The sequence below is a fragment of the Delphinus delphis genome, chromosome 2 (genome assembly GCF_949987515.2).
Source record: "Delphinus delphis chromosome 2, mDelDel1.2, whole genome shotgun sequence".
Classification (NCBI taxonomy): domain Eukaryota; kingdom Metazoa; phylum Chordata; class Mammalia; order Artiodactyla; family Delphinidae; genus Delphinus; species Delphinus delphis.
The window spans coordinates 87,967,899-87,991,631 of NC_082684.1; the positions used below are offsets into that span (position 1 = coordinate 87,967,899).

Sequence of the window (23,733 nt, forward strand, 5' to 3'; positions counted from 1 at the left end):
CGCATCCGACTGGTTGGGGCGCGGATGGGGTTGGCAGGGGAGGGGTGGAGAGGGCAGGCGAGAGCCCAGCGCCAGGTAAGGTACCGCCCTGCTAACTTTCCCGCACTTACATTTCCTTCCCAGGGCCCAGGATTGGGTGCCTTCCCTCAGCCCCTTCCTCTCTCCCCACCCCACTAGCCCACAGGACCTCCCCGGGGCGTGGAGTACAGGACGCTCCGCCTCGCCCGCCGCATTCCGCGCCCCTTCCGGCCCGCGCACACGTCGCCCCAGCCGCCGCCAGAGGGGCGGGGCCTGGGCCCTGGCGTTCAGTCAGCCAAGGTCCCAGCGTGCCCTGCGGCGGTCAACGAGAGCAGATCCAGTGACTCACATCCGCCGCGCTAACTCTTTGCTCGCTCTCTACTTGCACACGCTTACACCCGGCTCGAGATGGCGGCGGCAGCGGCGGGGGACTCCGACTCCTGGGGTGAGGAGAAGTTCCGGAAGCAGGGCCTGGGCCGGCGCTGGCTCCACACCCAGGCAAGCATTAACGTGGCTCTCTCTCTTCCGTAGACGCGGACACGTTCTCCGTGGAAGACCCGGTGCGGAAGGTGGGGGGCGGCGGCACCGCCGGCGGGGACCGCTGGGAAGGCGAGGACGAGGACGAGGACGTCAAGGTGGGTGCGGGCCGGGGCTCCGAGCAGTGTTGGAGCGGACTGGCGCTGTCGCGGGCAGAGTTGCCCGCCGACGGGCGGGCGGACGGACTGTGGGCCCAGGGGCGCCGCCCGGGCCTGCGGGCCGTGGGTCTAGGCTCGAGCGTAGGGCCTGGCGGTGCCCTGTTCCCCTCCTTTCGCCGGCCATATGGGCCGGAGGCGGGCAGCGTGGTCTGTTGAACTTCCCTAACGAGTCGCTGGCCCCAGCCCTAGCCTTAGCCCTAGCCCCAGACCTTCTTTGAAGGTCTGCGCTCCGGCCTGGATCCCACCCGCCAACTGGCGACGGGAGGTGACAGCAGCTGCTGGACCGGCCCACGTGCAAACTTCGCGGTCTGGAGTTGCTCGCGGGGATGAGACTGGGAAGCTGAGAATGGAGCCCCTGGCTTATCCCATATGGAAAGTCTTGCAACCCACCTGCCCTTTCAAGCTCAGGTCTCCCCAGGGCCAATAACTCATTTATATCCCCGAAGGCTCATTTGTAGAGTTTGTTCGAGGTGTTAGATGAGTGAAATATTGTGGTTTAATTTTAGCCACCTTTTTTTTTTTTCCCCACACAAATGCAATAATTTTTAGCCTCCCTTCTACCATCCTGTGGTAAAAGGATGAACTGAGTACTGAGATAGCTAGCAGTTAGTGATGAGAAACCTGGGTAGTCCACACAGCGACCTATTATTCATTTACACACGAACGCATAAGGAAATAGTGAAGATTTGGTGGTTGGAGAAGACGAGGGAGTCAGTGTTTTGTGTTTTTTTGGTGGTTGGTTGTTTTTCCTATGCCTTATAGATTTGAACCTGATTTACCGTCTTCGTTTGTTTTTGAGAACTCCTGGGGGCTTCAGATGACATTATGACTACTGCATTCGTTTTTCTTTTTCAGGTAGCTACAAAAGTCTCAAGCACAGAATGTTAAGACTCTTACTAACAAACTTCTCAAAATCTTTTTATTTTTGTGAAGATAAGATTTAGTATGAGTTGGAAAATGGTGGTTTATGGTTTCGATTCATTCGGTGAATGTTTTACTCTTCTAACTTCTACCCTTCAGCTCATGCTAACAACCCTACAAATCCTTCTGCTTGGGTTGAAAAAAAATTTAAGCTAGGTAATCACTCAATTTTGTGTTAATACTGCTTGTGTTACATTTTACCTGAGTCTGATGAGGTGGATGTCCAATTCATTGAACAGCTTGTGAGGTTCAGGGATGACGAGAGCTTTGCAAATCTTGGGTTTAATAAATGAGCAATACTATTGTGAAGATACTTAAATGCTTCATTTAAATGTTGTATAGACGTAGGAATGGATTGTGTTATCAGCCTCATTGCAAGATATTAGTTACCTCCCTACATTGTAGCAGATTTTCTGTTTTGAGTCTTTAGTTCAGATTTGTCCTTTCACTTTTTCTGTGCAGAGTGGATGTAGGAGTTAAGACATCTGTTACGAAAATTGGGAATAAGTGAGAAGAAACGACTAGAGAAATCAGAAAAGAATTATCAGATAATGAAGTTTGAATGAAGTAGTCTAGACTGATATCATGAAGAAGACTGAAATTATTGTATCTAAATGGTGTCAATCCTGATAAATATAATTCTGACCACTTGGAACTAATTTTGGAGATTTATAAGTTGTAAATCTTATTTACAAAAAGGTAAATCTTATGTACCCTAAAGGTCATCTCACCTCTTTGCACTCTTTTAGTGCAGAATTTCTTTCTTTTATACAAGTAGCTTATTTCTTTTACATAAACTTTGAAGTTGATATTGGAGTAGAAAGCTGAACTTGTCCATTTTATTTCCATGTTGAAATGCTGGTTTATTTCTGTTGAGTTTCTTCAAGATTTCCAAGTTAAGGTGTTCATGGAGTAGTTTGATTCCTAGTAGTTTGGAATAGACAGACCTGGATCTATATTTTTGCCTTGACATTTTCTGTTTGTGGTCATGAACCAGGTTTTTAATACTTTTTTCTTTCTCTTCCATTTCCCAATCTTGTCATTACGGAAGCTACCTCAGAGGATTATTTTGCACTTTAAATGAGATAATATTAAGCATTAAGCAGAGTTGCCTGGCACTTGGTAGGCACTCAGTAAATGTTAATTCTCTCTCTCTGCAAGAGAGAATATTTTTCTGGCTAATGGAAAATATCTTTAGGTTGTTTAGATCAAGTAGCTGGGGTTATTTTTGTGCCACGCTCACAAATAAGCTTAAGCTCAGTAGGAGTAAGTTCTCTCCACGGTGGCTGTTTACTGTGAATTTTTTGTTTTGAACTGAATGACCATGGTTATCAAGCAAGTTTTTGCTTGCTCAGAGGTTACCAATCTAGAGTTGAAATTTGTCACCTTGAATGGTAGTGAGTACAGGTTTTCCCTGCTATCCAAAAGTAGAGCATTCCTATGAAACCTTCCCTAAGCTGAAAGAAGCAATTGCCTTAGGACACATCTTGCTAACAAATGCACAGGATGAATCAAGGTAAAGCACAGATGCTCGCAGACACAGTTCAAAGCTATGGCAGCTTGATGCTGAGATGCTGAGTAGTTTGGTGGAGAAGGAGCTTGGCCTTGGCGGTGCCACTCTTGCTGCTTGGGTGCACGCTGCCTCTATAATGTCTCAGTGCAAAAACGAATGCTATTTTCACTTGTAATAAAAGCGAAAATCCTCTTTGGATTTCTTTCACTTAGTGAACACAGTTATTAATGAAGGTCATTCGAAAAAGCGAAGTGGCATAAAGTGAACTTTAAAAAGTGAGGGTTACCTATAATACCAAATTTCTGAATTCTAATGTTTTAGCGTTTAATCCTTTTGTAAGGAGATGCTAACAAGGTTTAGTTACCATGAGATCGAATAATCATAGTCCTTAAATAATACAGTATGTGAATTTTTGAAAAGTCCTTCAAAAGTAAGGTATGTAGAAACAGTAAGTTCTTCAGTTTATGTCAGCATCTAGTGTTTAACCTTTAAGAGTATAGGTTTAATGTCATTTGTAGTGTCCTGAGAAATGAAAGGAAAACTGAGGTCCTCGTTACAGTAACTTGCTTCAGTAGTTTACTGTTTTTCAGTAGATATAGCATTTTGCTGCCCTTGACTTTTCAGATAGCTGTCTGAAAGTGGCAATGCGTATAGGTGAAACTGTAGAATTTTTAATATTCATGGTTGGGGGGGAGTCTATGCTTCTTCCCAGTGAAAAGAACTAGGGAGCGTACTTTCCTGTCACATTAGCTTTATATTCCCTTTCTGTACTATCCTGATGTTATGTAGAGGCAGTGGGAGGAATTATTTTCTTGGCATATATCTCTGGACTCCTTCCCCATTGCTGGAATGATGTGTAGGCTATGTTGATTAAGAAGGCACAGACTTCCCTGGTGGTGCAGTGGTTAAGAGTCTGCCTGCCAGTACAGGGGACACAGGTTCGATCCTGGTCTGGGAAGATCCCACTTGCCGTGGAGCATCTAAGCTCGTGTGCCACAACTACTGAGCCTGCGCTCTAGAGCCCACATGCCACCACTACTGAAGCCTGTGCGCCTGGAGCCTGTGCACTGCAACAAAGAGTAGCCCCTGCTCGCCACAACTAGAGAAAAGCCCACGTGCAGCAGCGAAGACCCAACGCAGCCAAATAGATAGAAAAAAAGAAAGAAAGAAGGCAGTGAGTACCTACCCACTGCACGCAGGAACAATACAACTTTTACTCCATTTTACTAGTATCCCATCATTTCAGTAAAACAGATTAGAAGCTAGATTTATTCAAAGGGTGTGGAGTTTGTTTTGAGAAAACTTCTGGCTGTGATCAATCATCTCAGACATTTGCTTCTGTAATGTTATTACAGAATTTCTTTAAAAGATCCTAGAGAGGGCTTCCTTGGTGGCGCAGTAGTTGAGAGTCCGCCTGCTGATGCAGGGGACACGGGTTCGTGCCCCGGTCCGGGAAGATCCCACATGCCGCGGAGCGGCTAGGCCAGTGAGCCATGGCCGCTGAGCCTGCGCATCCGGAGCCTGTGCTCTGCAACGGGAGAGACCACAACAGTGAGAGGCCAGCGTACTGCAAAAACAAACAAACAAAAACAAACAAACAAAAAAAGATCCTAGAGAGCTGACTTAGTTGAAAACTGCCTGCCACATCATGCCCATTCAACTGTCTGTGAGGATCCTATCCTGGTTAATAGTTTATATCTACCAGAGTAAGGACATTTTTAAGCGTTGGAAACAGTACTTCTGAAGTAGGGCATCTGTATTTCAAAGAAATTGGAGATTGCTGGGAAATTCTCAGAAGGTGGCATTTTGCTAGGAAATGGGTATCTGGAAGTGTGTGTGTGTAACTTATGAGAAGTTCTAAACATATAAAGAAGTGGAAAGAAAAGTTTAATAAACCCATGACCAGGGACTTCCCTGGTGGTCCAGTGGTAAAGAATCTGCCTTCCAATGCAGGGGACGCAGGTTCGATCCCTGGTCAGGGAACTAAGATCCCACATGCCACGGAGCAACTAAGCCTGCGTGCCGCAACTACTGAGCCCACACGCCTCAACTAGAGAGCCCATGTGCTGCAAATTACAGAGCCCACCCACTCTGGAGCCTGCACACCACAACTAGAGAGAGAACCTGCACACCACAGCTAGAGAGTAGCCTGCGTGCCACAACTAAGACCTGACACAGCCAAAAAATAAAGAAAAATAAAATTTTTAAAAACCATGACCAATCTTTTATCTTCTGTATCCCCACTTACTGCTCTCCTCCCCCAACCAGATTATTTTGAAGAAAATACCAATTATATCATTTCAATACCCTGACAGTTTTTTTTATAAACTAGTAAGTTTTTAGTTAGGATGGTTATTTTTACAATAAGGCATCCATTACTCCTTCCCGGCCCCCCACCCAGTTCGCCATAATTAGACTCGGCTACCTTGTTTCTATCGAGTAAACTCCTCCACTTGTGCCTCTGTATTCGCCTTTGTTTTGCAATTTGAATCTCATTTTACATTTTTGTTTTGTTTTTTCCTTTTTTAAAGAAAAACACAATAAATGACATCTTAAGAATTTAAAAGGCAAAAAAAAATACTGAAAAATATTTACCTAATATATTTGTCATGCTGGACCATTGAAAATAAATAAGCCACTTGTTTAGAGTTCAGTGTCTTGTTCTTGATCTAGCTTAGCCAGGAATTTAAAGTAGAATTGATAACAGTTCCAAATATGAGACAGGTCAGCATTAAGATGGAATTCAGCAGAGTGCTGAGCCATAGTAGGGTGTTAAAAACTTAATGAATTGACTTAAGTGAAGTAGAATTTATTGAGGCAGGTACCTTGGCTTCCAGAGACCATCATAGTTCTGAGGTGATGGAAGAATATTTGGGCTTCTTTTAAGAACTAAAGTTTCCTGGCGGGTCTAGCCATGGCAGGAGCTCACTACAGAGTTCTGAGGCTTCTCAGAGCAGGTTGGTACAGCTTACAGAACACCAGTAAATGACTCTTACTGCAAGAGATTATGCTTTATCTAAACCAAACTAAAGAAGAAAGGGGGAGGAGTATATGTTAGTTAATGGACTATTGCTATGGGACAGAAGAAATTTACTGCTCATTTGAAGCTACTTCTATTTGACAATCTATAAATATATCTTGCTTAAGTTGGAAAACATTTTCAGCCCTAAATGTGTTCTCTCATTGCATGTGACATTCTGTAGTTGTACATTATAAAAATGGCAGACTGGCCAACTACTGACTGCATTATTAGGAATAAAGAAAGCAGGGTTTAAATTTTTTATGTTATGTTTTCAGTTCTTAGTCATATTTGATTGGGAAGCAGATTTTAAACTTGAAAAGCAGCCATCTCTTTCAGAGAAATGGCTGAAATGATGCTGGGTGTGTGTCTGTAGAACATGAGTATAGATAAGTGAGTAGTTTATCAACAGCCTCTCTTCTGAGGAAGCTGGCCATTTTAGGAGAGCAGCCTGGTTAATACTTTTGGAGATAGATCGGATATTATAGTTGGAAGAGTTATTGGCTACCAATGATAATTGGGTAAAGAATTTAACTGGGTATTTATAGGTAATCTCTTGAACCAAAAACAACCATTTAGGGCTTACAAAATTATAGACTTAACTCCCTATTTTAAGTGTTCATTTTAGGTGTTTCTCTTGGAACCCTTCTTACATTTTATCTGAATTTATTGTCAGTATTTACAAAGTCCTGATGTTTATGGAAAATTAGGCAGATATAGACATTCTACTTTTATACATTTACTTTTATAACTAAGGATGCAAAAACTCTTTAAGTTCTGGGGGAAAGCTACCTGGCCTTCTGCTTTTGGGATTGCATCTATTTGGAAGTATGGCCAGGCTCTTTTTGCTGACATCACTATGCTCCCTTCTTTAGGAACTTGTCCCCAGTATAGGAATAACTTCAGGGCAGTTATTACTGTTTCAGGCAGTCTGGGGTGAGGGTGCCTTTCATGGTCCTTTTATGAACTGAGGAGCAGATGTCATGGTTGTTTCCAGGACTTATTAGGAACCACTGTTTTTGCTACTGAAATCCATTCTGTGGTGGAATTCTCTGTAGCCTTGTTATGCTTGCACTGATGGGACAATGTAATGACTGTCTGGAATAAGGTTTATTCTTTGATAGGGAAACCAGGGCGGGGTAGAGGTGGGGCATAGAGTTAGTGCGAATGAGATACTGAAGGAGCAGTGATATGGGTGGGGTGATGTTTTACTCTTAAAGGGAACTGAGGCACATCAGCATTGAACAGAAATGTTACTCTGTTGTGCTGTTTCTCTATGTTGGAGTTACTGGGATGGAGCTGCTCGTTTTCAGCTATACCTCTCCCTTCTTGGCCTCCTAGTACCAGAGGCTGCTAGACTCATTTGTTAAAATTAGTGGAAATCTAGCACAGGCAATTTGAGATGAATAATTGACATATTTGTAGCTGGGCATATCTTAGTATGTACTGTAACCCTTCTCTTTGATATGGGGTTCCTTGAAATTCCAGGGGACCTCATTCCAGAACTAATTGAAAGAACAAATTTTGGTGTGGAGGGACCTAGTTCCCAGACATATATTTTATACTTCAGCACTCAGGTAAGAAGTCATGTTTAATATGACGCTTTAAAGGAACTTTGGCCTGTTCAAAACAGGTTCCTTCATTATTTTTCCATTCGGATTGTGGGATAGCTATCTCTGGGCCTTAGTGTACTTACATGTAAAGTAGGGATAACACCACCTTACTTACAGAACTTTTGTGAGGGTTAACTGTTACTATATGTAAAATCCTTTGGGGAATTCCCTGGCTGTCCAATGGTTAGGACTCCGTGCTCTTACTGCCAAGGGCCCAGGTTCAATCCCTGGCTGGGGAACTAAAATCCCACAAGCCTCTCTGTGCAGCCAAAATTTAAAAAGTAAAAATAAAACATAAAGTACGTTGCACAGTGCTTGGTGCAAAGTAAGCCCTCAGTAAATGCTATCTATTATTATTATCATCATCACTGTTATTAGTAGGGAGTTATAAATAAACATCCCCTGGAAGTAAGCAGTTCGTCCTTTTATCTGAAGCACCATCTAAGCAGCATATCACTCACAGACCCAGCTTTCCTGTGTTCTGTGAAGATTAAAATGACAAAAAACTCCTGGTAGTAGTTAACTTTTATATTTAGCTCTCTGGTTCCTTTTGTACTATGGTGTATTGATACAAGCACTTAAGCAAACCAGCAGGGTAATATAAACGTTTGCTGTCTAATTTCTAATCTAGTATCTTAGATGTTCAAACAATGATTAGCTGGTTTGCTTTCATTCTGTTTGTTAACTATGAACTAAGGGTTAAATTGCGAAAGTAAAGTTATTATAAAAATGCTTTTGTACAAAGTTCTTCCCACTGCTTGCAGACCCCATGGCAGCCTTAATCAGGATTTTTTATTTCTTTGGATTTACAGATTTTTATTAAGAATCAAGGCTTGGTTAGTTTATATACCTAGGCTGCTGATTCAGATTTATGACCTGTCTTGTTAAAAACCAGAAGCTTGGTGTCATAGTTATGGCACATTAGTCAGCTTCTGCCTCTTCCAGTAGCATCAGGGCCTCCTGCTTTGCACCTGCCATGCTGTGGCTCAGCTTCCAGTGGGCGTGTCCTGGTGTGCCTGGCGGTTGTTGAGACAGTGGTCAGGCTACCTATAGATTAAAGCCTATTTAAACACAGGGCTGTGTCTTTGTCTATTAAACCTTCTAAATTCTGTGGAGCCTTTAGAAGATTGTTTGATAATTGGTTTATATTTTGCCCAGTGACTGTGACTGTAAAGACAGTATAGATCCACCTTAAAGTGCCCCGCCCAAGTTAGGGAGTGGGTTCCATGAAGCTGTTGATCAGCTCTTGACTTTTCTAATACTGGGATTAACTTTTTTTTTAATTTAATTTTTTAAAATTGAAGTATAGTTGATTTATAGTGTTGGGCTTAAATTTTTATAAAGATTTAATTCATTAACCAGGGTTGTGTTGTATGGAATATTGCTTGAAATAATCAAGCCATTACTAGAGTGTTGGATGCTTTTACATTTGGGGAAGTAAGAAGTATAAAGACTGCTCAGTTTTTCATTTAAAACAACTGAATTATTTAAGAGAGGCTGTTAGTTTTGGCTTGGTTGTAGAAGCTTTTTTGGTTGGAGAAGCTTTCTTGGTTGGAGAAGCTTTTTTGTGGAGTTAGACAAGTTGATATAAAAATTCATATGGAAAAACAAATGTGCAAGAATGGCCAGGAAAACAGTAAAAAACCCTGAAAACCTGCAAGGGGTGACTAGCCCCAGCTTACATACGATAAAGCCTCTAATCAAAACAGTCGGTGCTGGTACATGAAGAGACAACAGACCAGTGCGATAGAATAGAAAACAGAAATAGACTAGGTACCTAAGAAAATTTAGTATATGGTAAATCACAGGGCAAAGATGGACTTTTTTAAAAATTGAGATATAGCTGATTTACAATATTACAAGTTTCAGGTGTACAACATAGTGGTTCACAACTTTTAGAGATTATACTCCATTTATCGTTAGAAAATATTGGAAAGGTGGACCTTTCCAAGGTGCTGTGACAGTGGGTAACCATTTGGAAAAAGATAAAATTAGATCCATACTTCACACCATACAAAAGAGAAACCTCCAGTGGATCAGAGATCTAAATGAAAAAACAATGAAAGCATACATGTTCTAGAAGAAAATTCCTTGCTTTAAGAAAAGACTTTCTGGGCTTCCCTGGTGGTGTAGTGGTTAAGAATCCACCTGCCAATGCAGGGGACATGGGTTTGAGCCCTGGTCTGGGAAGATCCCACATGCCGCGGAGCAACTAAGGCTGTGCACCGCAACTACTGAGCCTGCGCTCTAGAGCCCGCGAGCCACAACTACTGAAGCCTGCGCGGCTAGAGCCTGTGCTCCACAACAAGACAAGCCACCGCAGTGAGGAGCCTGCATACCTCAACGTAGAGTAGCCCCCGCTCGCCGCAACTAGAGAAAGCCCGCGTGCAGCAACGAAGACCTAACACAAAAATAAATAAATTAAAAAAAAAAAAGACTTTCTAATTGACTTGGAATCCAGAGGGAATAAAAGAAAAGATTAAATTTTACTGCATAAATGTGGTGGGGTACGTAGCACTTAATGGGGAAAACACTAGAGGCATTTCCATTAAGAGAAGAACAAAGCAATGATGCCCATTTTCTCTGCCACTGTTCATTCACACTGTACTAGAGGTTTTGCCAGTGCAGTTAGGTAAGAAAAATCAATTGTGGGGGCACAAGAATTGATAAAGAAGGAATAAAGCTATCTCTTGTTTGCAGATGATATGGTAGTACACCTGGGAAAACCCTAGAAAATCAATGATGGAACTAACTTAAGTGAAATGAATTTAGTAAGGTAGCAAGGTATAAAATTAACATACAAAAACCAATAGCTTTTCTATACTAAAATAGTAACTGGTTAGAGGACATAAAAGGAAAAAAAAATATATTTACAGTGGCAACAGAGATGATGAAATAGTTCGGAATAAACCTAAAGAGAAATGTGCAAAACCTCTAAGAGAAACTTTAAAACACTCCTTGAAAGATACAGAGGGAGCCTTGAACAGATGGAAAGATAGCCCTTTTTCTTGGCTAGAGCAGTTCAACATTATAAGATGTCAGTTCTCCCAAAATTAATTTATAAATTTAATGCAACACCAAAAAAAAACCCCCAACAAACTTGTTTCTGTGGAGTTAGACAAGCTAATAATAAAGATCACGTGGAAAAGTAAACATGCAAGAATTATTAACGGAGGTCCTTTTCTTTAGGATAACTGGGATGATGATGATGATGATGAAAAAAAAGAAGAAGCAGAAGTAAAACCAGGTAAGCCATTGCGGTTCTTCCATTTTTGGTTTTATATCTTAGTGAACATCTGACGCTTATGTTAAGACAAATGAGAAAATGCCTACAAAATCAGAAATTTTGGTTATTTTTAGAAACCAAACATCCTTCCGTTCCCACTTCATTCTCTTCTCCCTGTATCTCTTCTCTCTCCTCAAAACATAATCAGATTAGATACCTGCCAAATTTCTGTTTGAATGCTTTTGTTAAAGGAGAGTAAAAAATAAGGCATCATAGTTGAATGATCTAAGTCCTGCCTAAAGGACTGTAGGGAAATAAGAAGGGAGATGTTTGGATCTTAGGGGTCAGATTAGAGAGGAGAAAGGAAGAGTCCCAGAACTTTCCTATTCTTATTTGCCAGGAAATCACCATATGAAATTGGAGCTGGGTGAGGTTTGGTCTCTTGAAGTATATAAGTATCATGTCTGTCTCATTCATAAACTGGAAAGTATTCAAGATAACTGTGATTAAAACATTACTTTCAGAAGTAAAAATTTCAGAAAAGAAAAAAACAGCAGAGAAGATAAAAGAGAAAGAACGGCAGCAGAAGAAAAGGCAAGAAGAAATTAAAAAGAGGGTAAGTACTATTTATTTTCTAAAATACAGAATTCTCACATCAGTAGTGGTGCAGTATCTTAATAGGCAATATTACCTAATCATTTGAAGGGCTTTGTAAGGACTATAAATGGATACTGTCAGATAAGATGATCCCAAACAAACTGAATTTGTGGTTTTTGCAAAAACCAAACCCAGAAGCTGTATGTATTAGAATGCCTTTTTAAGTTTTCACAGACATTTTGGAACATGACTGTGTTGTGACCATAGTCAGTGATTTTTGTCAGTGCCTGCAGTTCTCTCTAGCTGTGATTAGTCTTTTTTTTTTTTTTGCAGTGTACATTTTGAGTGAATACAGAAAGTGTCCATTTCTCTGCCATGTGCTGTATAAATGTTTTTGTTCTTGATTATTTGGAGCAATATCAGGAATTTTGTGTTAATTTACTTGCTTTTTGAATAGAAAACACATTTACATGATTCAAAAATCAGAACGGTATTAAGAAGCACTCCCAACTCTTCACTCATTTGTCCTGTTTCTCTCCCTCTATCCCATAAGTAAATATTGGTTTATGATGTCTCCAAGGTGATTTTGTACATTTGTATACAACTGTATAGTCATATTCCTCCCAATTTTTATAGTTTTCATCTTGCTTTATTTAATATATCATGGAAATCTTGCCATAGATCATGGCAAGCTTTCTTATTTTATTTTTTATTTTATTTTATTTTTTTTTGCTGTACGTGGGCCTCTCACTGTTGTGGCCTCTCCCGTTGCGGAGCACAGGCTCCGGACGCGTAGGCTCAGTGGCCATGGCTCACGGGCCCAGCCGCTCCGCGGCATGTGGGATCTTCCCGGACCGGGGCACGAACCCGTGTCCCCTGCATCAGCAGGCGGACTCTCAACCACTGCGCCACCAGGGAAGCCCACAGTGATTTTTTTTTTTGATGCTTAAATTGTCCCAACATTGGACAGTAGGGGTCCCTCAAAGCTGTTCCTATCTTCATCCTTTTGACAGAACTCCATTAGTCTTTGAAAGGTTCCTTGTTTTCTGGCACAATAAGTAATGCCCGGGGGTTCCCTGGTGGCACAGTGGTTGAGAATCTGCCTGCCAATAATGCAGGGACATAGGTTCAAGCCCTGGTCTGGGAAGATCCCACATGCTGCAGAGCAGCTAAGCCCATGCGCCACAACTACTGAGCCTGCGCTCTAGAGCCCATGAGCCACAACTACTGAAGCCCGCACACATAGAGCCCGTGCTCCGCAACAAGAGAAGCCACCGCACTGAGAGCCCGCGCACTGCAATGAAGAGTAGCTCCCGCTCACTGCAACTAGAGAAAGCCTGCGTGCAGCAACAAAGACCCAATGCAGCCAAAAATAAATAAAAATCTAAAAAAAAAAAAAAAGTAATGCCTGGCTTATCTGATAGACTCCCCTAGGCCTGGAATCAGCTACTAAAATTCCTTTTTAGTAGCAAATTATCATGGCCAACAATGTGTGAGAATGTCTGTTTTCCCCAAGTCAGGAACATTTTAGATGCTTTTTAATAATTTGTATATCTAAAAATACCTACATGTATGCTTTTTAATTAATTAATTTTTGGCTGCGCTGGGTCTTTGTTGCCGCACGAGGGCTTTCCCTAGTTGCGGCAAGCGGGGGCTACTCTTCATTGCAGTGTGCAAGCTTCTCATTGTGGTGGCTTCTCTTGTTGCGGAGCATGGTCTCTAGGCACGCAGGCTTCAGTAGTTGTGGCACGTGGGCTCAGTAGTTGTGGCTTGCAGGCTCTAGAGCGCAGGCTCAGTAGTTGTGGCACACGGGCTTAGTTGCTCTGCAGCATATGGGATCTTGCCGGACCAGGGATTGAACCCATGTCTCCTGCATTGGCAGGCGGGTTCTTAACCACTGCGCCACCAGGGAAGTCCCTACATGTGTGTTTATATGATCAGAACAAGCAATGGATTCTTATAGCTCAGTCTAAGAAGTTGTATTGATTTGATCTTTCTTGGTCATTGAAGTTAGAATTATACTTATTTTGTTGTATCTTGATATTAGTCCCAACGTAAAGAAACCTTAGTTTGCGTAAATTAATTTTATCTTAGGTCAAGTATTGAGTTAAGATATATTCAATTTTGATGCAGGAAATGATGTTCAGGTCTACTAAGGCAATTGAGATATTTCCCTTTCTCTTTCGAGAAAGTGTTCTGAGATTTCCTAACTTGGCATCATGACCTTTCTTTCTTTTTTCTTTTTTTTTTTTTTTTGCGGTATGCGGGCCTCTCACTGTTGTGGCCTCTCCCGTTGCGGAGCACAGGCTCCAGACGCGCAGGCTCAGCGGCCATGGCTCACGGGCCCAGCCGCTCTGCGGCATGTGGGATCTTCCCGGACCGGGGCACGAACCCGTGTCCACTGCGTCGGCAGGCAGACTCTCAACCACTGTGCCACCAGGGAAGCCCATGACCTTTCTTATTTCATCTTCTCCATGAGAAATAAAATGTGACCTATTTCAGAAGTGGATTTCTGAATCAAACTCTTCGAACTGCACAGGCATGGATAACCATGAATGGCACAAATTCCCTTCATCTTTTTCCCACTTTGATAAATATTATCAAAGATAGCCCCTTGTAGTAAGTAACATATTGTAGAAAATTATATTACAGTATATAGAAAGGATATAAACTAAACTGTTAACTGTCATCTCAGAGAAGTGGAACAAAAAGATAAATGGGGGGAAATGTTTTTCTAATTCTTCGAAAAAAATATTTTTTCTGTCTACATTGTATTGTCATATGGATGTGCCATATACTTTATTTAACCATTCTGTTGTGGAACATTTAGATCATCTCTAAATTTATTTGATATCATGAATAATACCCCATTTGACCTCCTTTTGGTTAAATATTTGTATGCAGCTTTGGTTTCTTAAGATGAATACCTACAAGTGGAATTATTTGATTAAAGCATATAAGAATATTTTTAAGACTTGATAAAATATTACCAAGTTACCCTAGAAAGGTTGTTTCAATATACAGTCTTAGCTAAAGTATGTGAGAGTGCCATTTTCAACTTGTCTGCAATCTCAATTCCTTAATTAAAAACATTACCACAAAATAAACCCAGTCTTCAAATCTGAACCCTGTCACATGACCACCTGAGTAACCTTCTGTTACCATGGGCAGGTTGCTTACCCTCTCTGTGCCTCAGGTGTTTTTCCTGTAAAATTGGGATAAGAATATCTAAAAGAATGCCTGAAATACAGTAAACACTTTATAAGTGTTTGCTATTATTTATATGTGTCTAGAAAAAAAATTCATACAATACAGAAATGTTCTGGGTCCATTATAATCCCAGCCCTTTTAAAACTTCATTGCTGTCTCATTTTAGTTAGAAGAACCTGAAGAACCTAAAGTGCTAACACCAGACGAACAATTAGCAGATAAACTGCGGCTAAAGAAATTACAGGAAGAGGCAGACCTCGAATTAGCGAAAGAAACTTTTGGTAAGTGGGGGTTTGATAACAGTGCAGTATTGAAGTTCCAAGTGATACTATGGAAGTCTTACTAGTTAACGAAAATTCAGAAAACACCTTTTTTGAAGAAACATGATACTGGCTAATTTAGATAGTAGAAAACAGTTTTTAATCTCTTTTGTTTATATTTGAGATTTCATTACTTAAGGTAGAGTGAGATACATGTTCAGATTTTTGAATAATTTGAGTATTGTATAAAAGGTGATTAAGATAAAAAGTAATTGTGGAAGCAATCTAAGTGTCCATTGACAGATGAATGGATAAAGAAGATGTGGCACATATATACAATGGAATATTATTCAACCATAAAAAGAAACGAAATTGAATTATTTGTAGTGAGGTGGATGGACCTAGAGTCTGTCATACAGAGTGAAGTAAGTCAGAAAGAGAAAAACAAATACCATATGCTAACACATATATATGGAATCTAAAAAAAAATGGTTCTGAAGAACCTAGGGGCAGGACAGGAATAAAGACGCAGACGTAGAGAATGGACTTGAGGACACAGGAAGGGGGAAGGGTAAGATGGGATGAAGTGAGAGAGTGGCATGGACACGTATACACTACCGACTGTAAAATAGATAGCTAGTGGGAAGCAGCCACATAGCACAGGGAGATCAGCTCAGTGCTTTGTGACCACCTAGAGGGGTGGGATAGGGAGGGGGGGAGGGAGACGCAAGAGGGAGGAGATATGAGGATATATGTATATGTATAGCTGATTCACTTTGTTACAGAGCAAAAACTAGCACACCATTGTGAAGCAATTATACTCCAATAAAGATTTAAAAAAAAAAAGTCATTGGACCCAAATAAAGTATACTGCTGCTTTAAATGTATGTATCAGCTGGATGAAATTTGGGTGAAATGTGAAGTCTGTAGCTTTGAGATTTAAATATTGAACGGACTGTAGGACTGTCCTGTTGTCTTAAGTCTGGATAAGATTTAGACAATAGTATGCTGGTCCCAGTGGCGCATTCAGCTTTGGTTGTGCCTTCTTGTGCTCAAGGTCCTTTCTTTCTGTACCCCTTCTTGGCCTTCACCATGCCCTATCTTTAGAGGACTTCCATTTCTGTGTGCCATGCCTGCAGCTGTGGTTAGTGTGTAAGATAAAAGATATGTTCAGGATTCTGTAAATAGATAAGTTCAGAGTGTTCCAGGAGGATAGTTACATGGCACAGAGGGTAATGTAAGAAACACAGTCAGAGAAATAATTAAAAGTTCTCACTTCATTTAACCAAGTTTGTTGTTGTCTCTATTGAGTGCTTTTCAGAGTAGAATGTTGTGTTGAAACAGTTAAATAACTTTTTTTTTTTAATATTTATTTGCTTGTGCTGGGTCACAGTTGTGGCACACGGGCTCCTTAGTTGCGGCATGCATGTGGGATATAGTTCCCTGACCAGGGATTGAACCCGGGCCTCCTGCATTGGGAGTGCAGAGTCTCAACCACTGCGCCACCAGGGAAGTCCTGAAACAGTTAAATAACTTTTAAATGAAACATAGAGCCAAGAAGGATCTAGTTATTTTGATTTTTTCCTCCCCTCTCCTTCTTCTTCTTTAAAATGGATCAAGCAGGCTGACTGTAGTGATCATTCTCCTTTTCACTGGAAGTATGACCTTATCTCTCAGTGGGTCTTTAGCAATCTCAAGAGTTGCTATGGATGCTCCACTGGTGAGTGCTTGGCATGTCTTAACCACACTCATCTCATTACAGAGAGCACTTGGCCACTATCCTGTCTTTGTAGAATGGTAAAAGCCACCCATGTGTTTATTAAAGAGGAGGGTTTATGTGGTAATAAATTCTAAGATGGAACACCAGTTATAGATTAAAAGGCAAAAACATGTATTCATATGGTGATCATTTGGTTAATAGGATTTTAATGTTGTGTTTCTCATACTAAAATACTGGATCAATGTTATTGTTAACAACTAATTTACTTGATAATTGAGGAGTATACAGAAGCATAGTGTCTAATCGCCTGGAATCCTTTTAGGCCAGGTTAATTTTTCTATTGGGATTTAACACATGGTTTGCTCTTTTTTAGCTTCTGTAGTTAGCTGGATACTTTCACAGGAACCATCTTAGTTTGCTTTGCTTTTTTCTTTCTCTCCCAACTTTTCTGTGGGCTGTTCTTGGACAGATGCTTTAAGAGCATCACTTGTGTGCCAGGGACTCCTTTGGCAGTGTGGTGAAGCCTTTGGGCCCCTTCTTAATATACTGTCTTTAAATGCATAAAATACACAGGATTTTACTTACAAAGGAAACCTGTTATAATGAAATAGGTATCAAAATATTGAAATAACCTGTGATACAGTAATTACGTACAGACCATTTGAATTCTGTCCAAGGATTTCAATAGACTCAGGTTAAGAACCTCTGTTTTAGAATGAAATAACAGGGTTATTCAGGTATCTAATTAGTTTCTAAACTTTAAAAAAATCTTTGATATTTTCTGTCCCCTTTCTCCTACAGGTGTTAATAATACAGTTTATGGAATAGATGATATGAACCCATCTTCAAGGGATGACTTCACAGAGTTTGGAAAGTTATACTAAAAGATAAAATTACACAATGTGAAAAATCACTATATTATGCCAGTTTTTTTTAAGCCTTAGTTTGAGTAAAAAAATCTTTGATATTTTCTATGTCCCCTTTCTCCTACAGGTGTTAATAATACAGTTTATGGAATAGATGATATGAACCCATCTTCAAGGGATGACTTCACAGAGTTTGGAAAGTTACTAAAAGATAAAATTACACAATGTGAAAAATCACTATATTATGCCAGTTTTTTTTAAGCCTTAGTTCGAGTAAAAAAATCTTTGATATTTTCTGTGTCCCCTTTCTCCTACAGGTGTTAATAATACAGTTTATGGAATAGATGCTATGAACCCATCTTCAAGGGATGACTTCACAGAGTTTGGAAAGTTACTAAAAGATAAAATTACACAATATGAAAAATCACTATATTATGCCAGTTTTTTGGAAGCCTTAGTTCGAGATGTGTGTATTTCATGTAAGTAATTCTAATCTCTGGCCTCTGTGAATGGATGTGTAGGGGCACATCATACTTAGGAGAATGGAGATTGACTTTTGAGGGGAGGGGATGCTCTAATATATTTAAGATTTGCTTTTTAGCAGTTAGCTTGGGAGTATTGTTCTGCAGATATACATTGAGTTTGAGTGGTTTTGTTTTTGTTTTTTGAGGGTGCTTTCTGAGTGTTACAGTGGCTTCCCAAAGAGACATCTGTGCTTGTTGGCACAACAGCTAATAAAACACTAGTTTCTTATTTTATCTAATTATATATTGGAGGCGGCGGCTAGCAAAGTGTCTTTTGGGGAAAATCATACAGAATTTTAGAGCTGAGTGAGACCACAGCGAGTGTCTGTTCATTTTATAAATGAGGAAGCCCATGGCCAGGTGCAAGTTGCTCAGCAGAGCTGACACCCATTCTCTGGGTCCATGGATTTGGTTTCATGCTGAGTCATATATTTCAGGGGCAGGGGGTATGGGAGTGACAACCTGGGGTGGTATAGCACTAAGGTGGGAAGGACTGCTTTTGCTAGTGTCTGCTGTTATTTTTATTTTTTGCTGTACGCGGGCCTCTCACTGTTGTGGCCTCTCCCGTTGCGGAGAACAGGCTCCGGATGTGCAGGCTCAGTGGCCATGGCTCACGGGACCAGCCGCTCTGCGGCATGTGGGATCTTCCCAGACTGGGGCACGAACCCCTGTCCCCTGCATCAGCAGGCGGACTCTTCAACCACTGCGCCACCAGGGAAGCCCTGTCTGCTGTTTTAAGATTGAGAAAAATAAATTCTACACAATGAGTTTTTTTTTTTTTTTAATTAGTCTGGTTGCGTTGGGTCTTTTTTGCTGCACGCAACTAGGGCTTTCTCTAGTTGCCTCACGCGGGGGCTACTCTTCCTGCGGTGCACGGGCTTCTCATTGTGGTGGTTTCTCTTGTTGCGGAGCTCGGGCTTTAGGCGCACGGCTTCAGTCGTTGTGGCACGTGGGCTCAGTAGTTGTGGTGCACTGGCTCAGTTGCTCCACGGCATGTGGGATCTTCCCGAACCAGGGCTTGAACCTGTGTCCCCTGCATTGGCAGGCAGATTCTTAAACACTGTGCCACCAGGGAAGTCCCTACACAATGAATTTTAAGTTAGGTTTTCTTTGGGAAATTATTACTAAGCTGAAGGTTCTGAATTTTATCAGTGATATACCCATAGTTGGTATTTTATTTTCCGTATACTATTTTTACTGTTTTTGAAGGTGCTCTCTAACCAGACTGAACACTTTTTTTGGGTAGCTAAAAACTCATGTCTGTTTCCAGCTTTATATTTTTATAAGGATGGAAGGATGTGTTGTCCACTAAATGGGCTTATTTCCTGGTGGGGCACTTAGATTTCTGAGATAACTACCACTTTCATTCTCATTCCTATGCTAGAAAATGGAGACCCCAAGGGGTGGGGAGTTATCATCTGTAGGTTTAAGAATTGTTACATGGGCTTCCCTGGTGGCGCAGTGGTTGAGAATCTGCCTGCTGATGCAGGGAATACGGGTTCGTGCCCCAGTCCGGGAAGATCCCACATGCTGCGGAGTGGCTGGGCCCGTGAGCCATGGCCGCTGAGCCTGCGCATCTGGAGCCTGTGCTCCGCAACGGGAGAGGCCGCAGCAGTGAGAGGCCCGTGAACCGCAAAAAAAAAAAAAAAAAAAGAACTGTCGTTACATAGTCATTCAGCTACTCCTCACTGAGCATCAAGGATGTTTATTTCCATAAGTCATGGTTATTCTCTGCGTATTTAGACCGGATAAGGAAAAATGGTAGGGAGCATTGTGAGCTATAAAGACATTTCTAGTTTCTCGCTGGTAAGCAGTGTCATTATAATTAGTTCATTATAAATTTTTGTTGCTGAGTTTGCCATTTTACTTTAAACGGTTCTGATCTGTGAGCCTAGCCATAGACTGAATGATTCTCCATCGTGTTATGTTAAACAGGAGAAATTAATAGCCTTTCCAAGTTACCGAAGTTAATGATGGACAAATTAGATGGAAGAATGTATATTTTGCTTTTACTTATTCTCCAAAATGCTTAAAAATTACTGGTATGTTTTTTTTTTTAGTGGAAATTGATGACTTGAAAAAGATTACCAATTCATTGACTGTACTTTGCAGTGAAAAACAAAAGCAAGAAAAGGTAAGAGCTAGCTGCGTGGGAAATGTGTATTACACAAGGATGGGGTATAGGCATAATATTCTCAACAAGTGTAGTAGGAGCCTGAGAAGTCAAGCACTTCACCAATACCATTTATATTGGAATAGAACAGGAGTATGAGTGCCATTACCATCCTTTTGTTTACAGACATGTTCATGTTCTCCTGAATTAATAATAGAAATTTCTCTGGGTCAGGTGTGGGATCTCCCTTAGAGAACTAAGTTTTTTCTGGAAGCAGAGCTTTGTTGACTCTATGAGGGTTGCTGTACCATATAAGATGCCCACAGTAGATAAAATCTCATGAATTAATTCTCTTTTTATCTTCAGCAAAGCAAAGCCAAAAAGAAGAAGAAAGGTGTGGTTCCCGGAGGGGGATTAAAGGCTACCATGAAAGATGATCTGGCAGATTATGGTGGTTATGATGGAGGATATGTACAAGATTTTGAAGACTTCATGTGACGTTTTATCTTCTCCTGGTGTCTTCTTTCTGTTGCCCACAATCCCTTCAACATGTAGCACAACTTCCTTTCCTTTCAGTTCTGCCAAATGCTACAATCAGAAGTGCAGTATCTTTTGTGCTGGTTATTAACCCCTTGACACTTAGGTGCTAATGTGCAAATGAGGGAACTTGGATCTTGCTGCCAAGGGGTTAAAATTGGGAACCTCCATTGCTACTAAATCATAGTTTAAAAAACAGACCTAATAATGTTGTTGCTATCTGATTCCATAGCAGCAGTCACTAAATTGGAAACAAAGGTTGCAACATGACAAAAAATTGTGTAGTATTTACCAGCACCATTCAGTAATACAGCCTTAACCATACCTCCTTGAACTACTTCATAACTTGTCAAGAAAAGCAGTCTGCTGCAAGGGCATGTGGTGTGCACCTAGTATTAAAGTTGCTTTGTCTTAAAATTGAGCGTGAGGATATTAAAAATACATTGTGAAGAAGACTGCTTATCTCAGAGTGAAGATACGGCGGCTGAAAAGCACTAGTTTGATACTTAAAAATTAAATGACCAAAACCCTCCAACTTGGAAGCTGAAGAAGGTAAACCTCTCCATTATTGCACTACCAAGTTGTGGAATCTCTTGAATGCTAGACTGTCTAGTTTCTATTTATCAGACTATTCTACTGCTGGAGTGCTTCAGATGGGGGAGGGAAACTCCTTACCTATTTTATTTGTCTGATTTAAGTGTCTGAGAAACAAATCTCCTTTGTTCTCTGAGGCTGCAGTGGATCAGCTTTAACAGGGTTTTGGCATTTCCTTTCCTTTATAAAACGTGTTTAGCAAACTGCGCCACTTAACTACAGTTTGGTAAATTGTTATGTTAACAATTATGACATCTGCAATGTTTTATAAAGCAACTAATTTAATAAAGTCACTATTGTGAGGACTTAAATTTTGTGTTACCTCCCAAGAGATATTTTTGGAGAGTAAAGAACAAAGCTCTTGGGACTAGAGTTCTCTGTATACTTATAAAGCTTAATAAGTGCTTGATAAGTAGATGTAGTTTTAAAACAAAAATGATGTGAGGTCCTTAATAGTGTCACCCTAGAGCAACAAAGGCATAGAGCTGCCTTCCTCTTCTTATTTATTTGGGGAAATTGGTTGGTTGTTTAGATACTAAGGCCTAATTAAGTACCTAGAAGAACTATTTATTTGGAGTAATTGAACTTATAACTCAGGTTGTGGCTGTAAGCAGAGATAGGGTGATCGTCTCTATTATATATTTTCTTTTAAGCAATTTAACCAAATCTGTGGTTGGAGTCTTTTTTTAAACTGCCACAGAACCAAAAGTAGGGACAGAGCAAAAAATACTTTAAATGTCTCTTACACGGGAAGTAGGATCCTCAATCAAAGCTCTGTAGACCACTAAGTGGAAGACAGGACCATCTAAATGATTTGAGGAATTAACAGAAAGCAGTGACTACACAGCAATAATTACAGCCAATAAAGATTGTTTTAAGGTAGACAAGGGCTAAGATTTCCTTAGCAGTAATAATGGCATACACTGAATTTAAAATCTATTTTATTATAGAGGTCAGTTTCTAATAAATGGAAATGTATCATCTGTTCCTTAACTGTGTAAATAATATTAAATTCCTTTGAAACTGGAATCTGCAGGCACAGGCATTCTTTACTAAATATTGTATCATCTCCTAAAGTAGAAGCTATCCTGAGGAAGATGGACTTTTGATCTTAATACCAATATCTATATAAAATGGTATAGATGAATAATTATTTTCAAATAGGAATTTCCTTGTGAAAATTCTCCTTCTTCACCCACTATTCACAAAGGACTGGTATGGCCAGTCCTGGGGTTTTACATGGCATTTCTATAGTCTGACCACAAACATCTGTCAGTACCTCATTTCAGTATAAGAAAACAGGCATGTATGAATTTTTGGCAGTAACCATCCTCATGTCATCTGAATCCAGCTAACCTGCTAGCATGTCCTTTAGACAGCAACCTGTCTGAGGGTCCTTCAGAAGCACATTTACAACGTCATAAAATTTGTGTTCGTATGCCAGCTTGTAATACAAGTAGACGTCTTCACAATATGTGAGTAACTTCTTCAGGTTTTTCACAGCTAAGTCAGTAGGCTGATGATGTTTACATCTAGACAAAGAAACAAGAACGTACAGGTTAAGATAACTGCATCTTGAACGAGGGCTATCAGCTCTGATACTTATCACTGTCTATAGAGGAGAAGGTGTTTGAATCTGAGGAATCATTCATTCAGACTATTAGGGAGTGCTTGATAGACAATGAAATTATTTCATTAAAAATGAGTATCTTAATGCTGGCCTTAATTAGAATAATTTCAATACTCCAAAGGGGACCTCTGATGTTTAGTGTTTTTGGCACCTCAGACAAGCTGAGTAGTTCTCCCATTTTAAGTACAGAGCACCATAAGCAAACTATTCTCATTCATCTGTTTGCATGAATTTGTTAAAAGATCGTCTTTCTGGGTATTCTTGACATCTCTTTGCCATCTCAAGCAGAGGGGTAGCCTATCGGCATGTTATACGTAGTCATAAAATTCTTACCCGTGCCTGAGCTGAAAGCAGAGGCATTTTAATACTTACTTTATTGAAATTTCTTCAAATATACTGGATCTTAATAACCTTTGCTGCTTAAATTCTTCCAGGTAATTAAAGTCTCCTTTAAGAATCACTTGTTGGTATAAAATTTCAGCCCAATCAGGAACAAAGTCATAGGCCTCAGCCACAATAGAAGCCTTAAAAGGATGGAGGGGAAGGAGGACACCATTAGAGCCTATTTGATGTAAAACTGAAGGCAAACTGCTCTAGAAAATGACTTCATATTCACTCTATGAGTGTACAGTATTATCATCACCAATAATGTTAGAAGACTCTATGTATCAGGGTTG

General features: G+C 40.5%; 2 protein-coding genes across 4 annotated transcripts in view; one reads left to right on the forward strand and one right to left on the reverse strand.

Moving 5' to 3' along the window:
- Positions 1–343: 343 nt before the first annotated feature.
- EIF3J (eukaryotic translation initiation factor 3 subunit J) lies at positions 344–21,249 on the forward strand. Of its 3 annotated transcripts, XM_060005153.1 has the most exons (10): positions 344–463; positions 550–653; positions 10,969–11,026; positions 11,530–11,621; positions 14,979–15,093; positions 17,594–17,661; positions 17,785–17,853; positions 17,975–18,137; positions 20,243–20,316; positions 20,662–21,249. In XM_060005153.1, the coding sequence occupies exons 1-10, from the start codon at positions 427–429 to the stop codon at positions 20,791–20,793; spliced, it is 912 nt and encodes a 303-aa protein (XP_059861136.1). In that variant the 5' UTR covers positions 344–426; the 3' UTR covers positions 20,794–21,249. The 3 variants fall into 3 exon arrangements, with proteins under 3 accessions (XP_059861136.1, XP_059861137.1, XP_059861138.1); XM_060005154.1 differs by lacking the exon at positions 17,594–17,661 and having other exon boundaries at positions 17,786–17,853; XM_060005155.1 differs by lacking the exons at positions 17,594–17,661; positions 17,785–17,853 and having other exon boundaries at positions 17,976–18,137.
- Positions 4,267–23,733, reverse strand: part of SPG11 (SPG11 vesicle trafficking associated, spatacsin) — a 94,771-nt gene continuing 75,304 nt past the window's right edge. The window contains exons 39-41 of the mRNA XM_060005152.1: positions 23,429–23,580; positions 22,783–22,958; positions 4,267–4,675 (exon numbers count right to left, since the gene is read on the reverse strand). Coding sequence (XP_059861135.1) covers positions 4,626–4,675; positions 22,783–22,958; positions 23,429–23,580 — 378 coding nt within the window. The 3' untranslated portion in view covers positions 4,267–4,625. The remainder of the gene's footprint in view (positions 4,676–22,782; positions 22,959–23,428; positions 23,581–23,733) is intronic.

Excerpts from the sequence above, each read along its gene's own strand:
- EIF3J (XM_060005153.1), top strand. The coding sequence starts at position 427 with ATGGCGGCGGCAGCGGCGGGGGACTCCGACTCCTGGG. Across the intron at positions 464-549 it reads GGGGGACTCCGACTCCTGGG|ACGCGGACACGTTCTCCGTG; the intron begins GTGAGGAGAAGT and ends TCTCTTCCGTAG. Across the intron at positions 15,094-17,593 it reads ATTAGCGAAAGAAACTTTTG|GTGTTAATAATACAGTTTAT; the intron begins GTAAGTGGGGGT and ends TTTCTCCTACAG.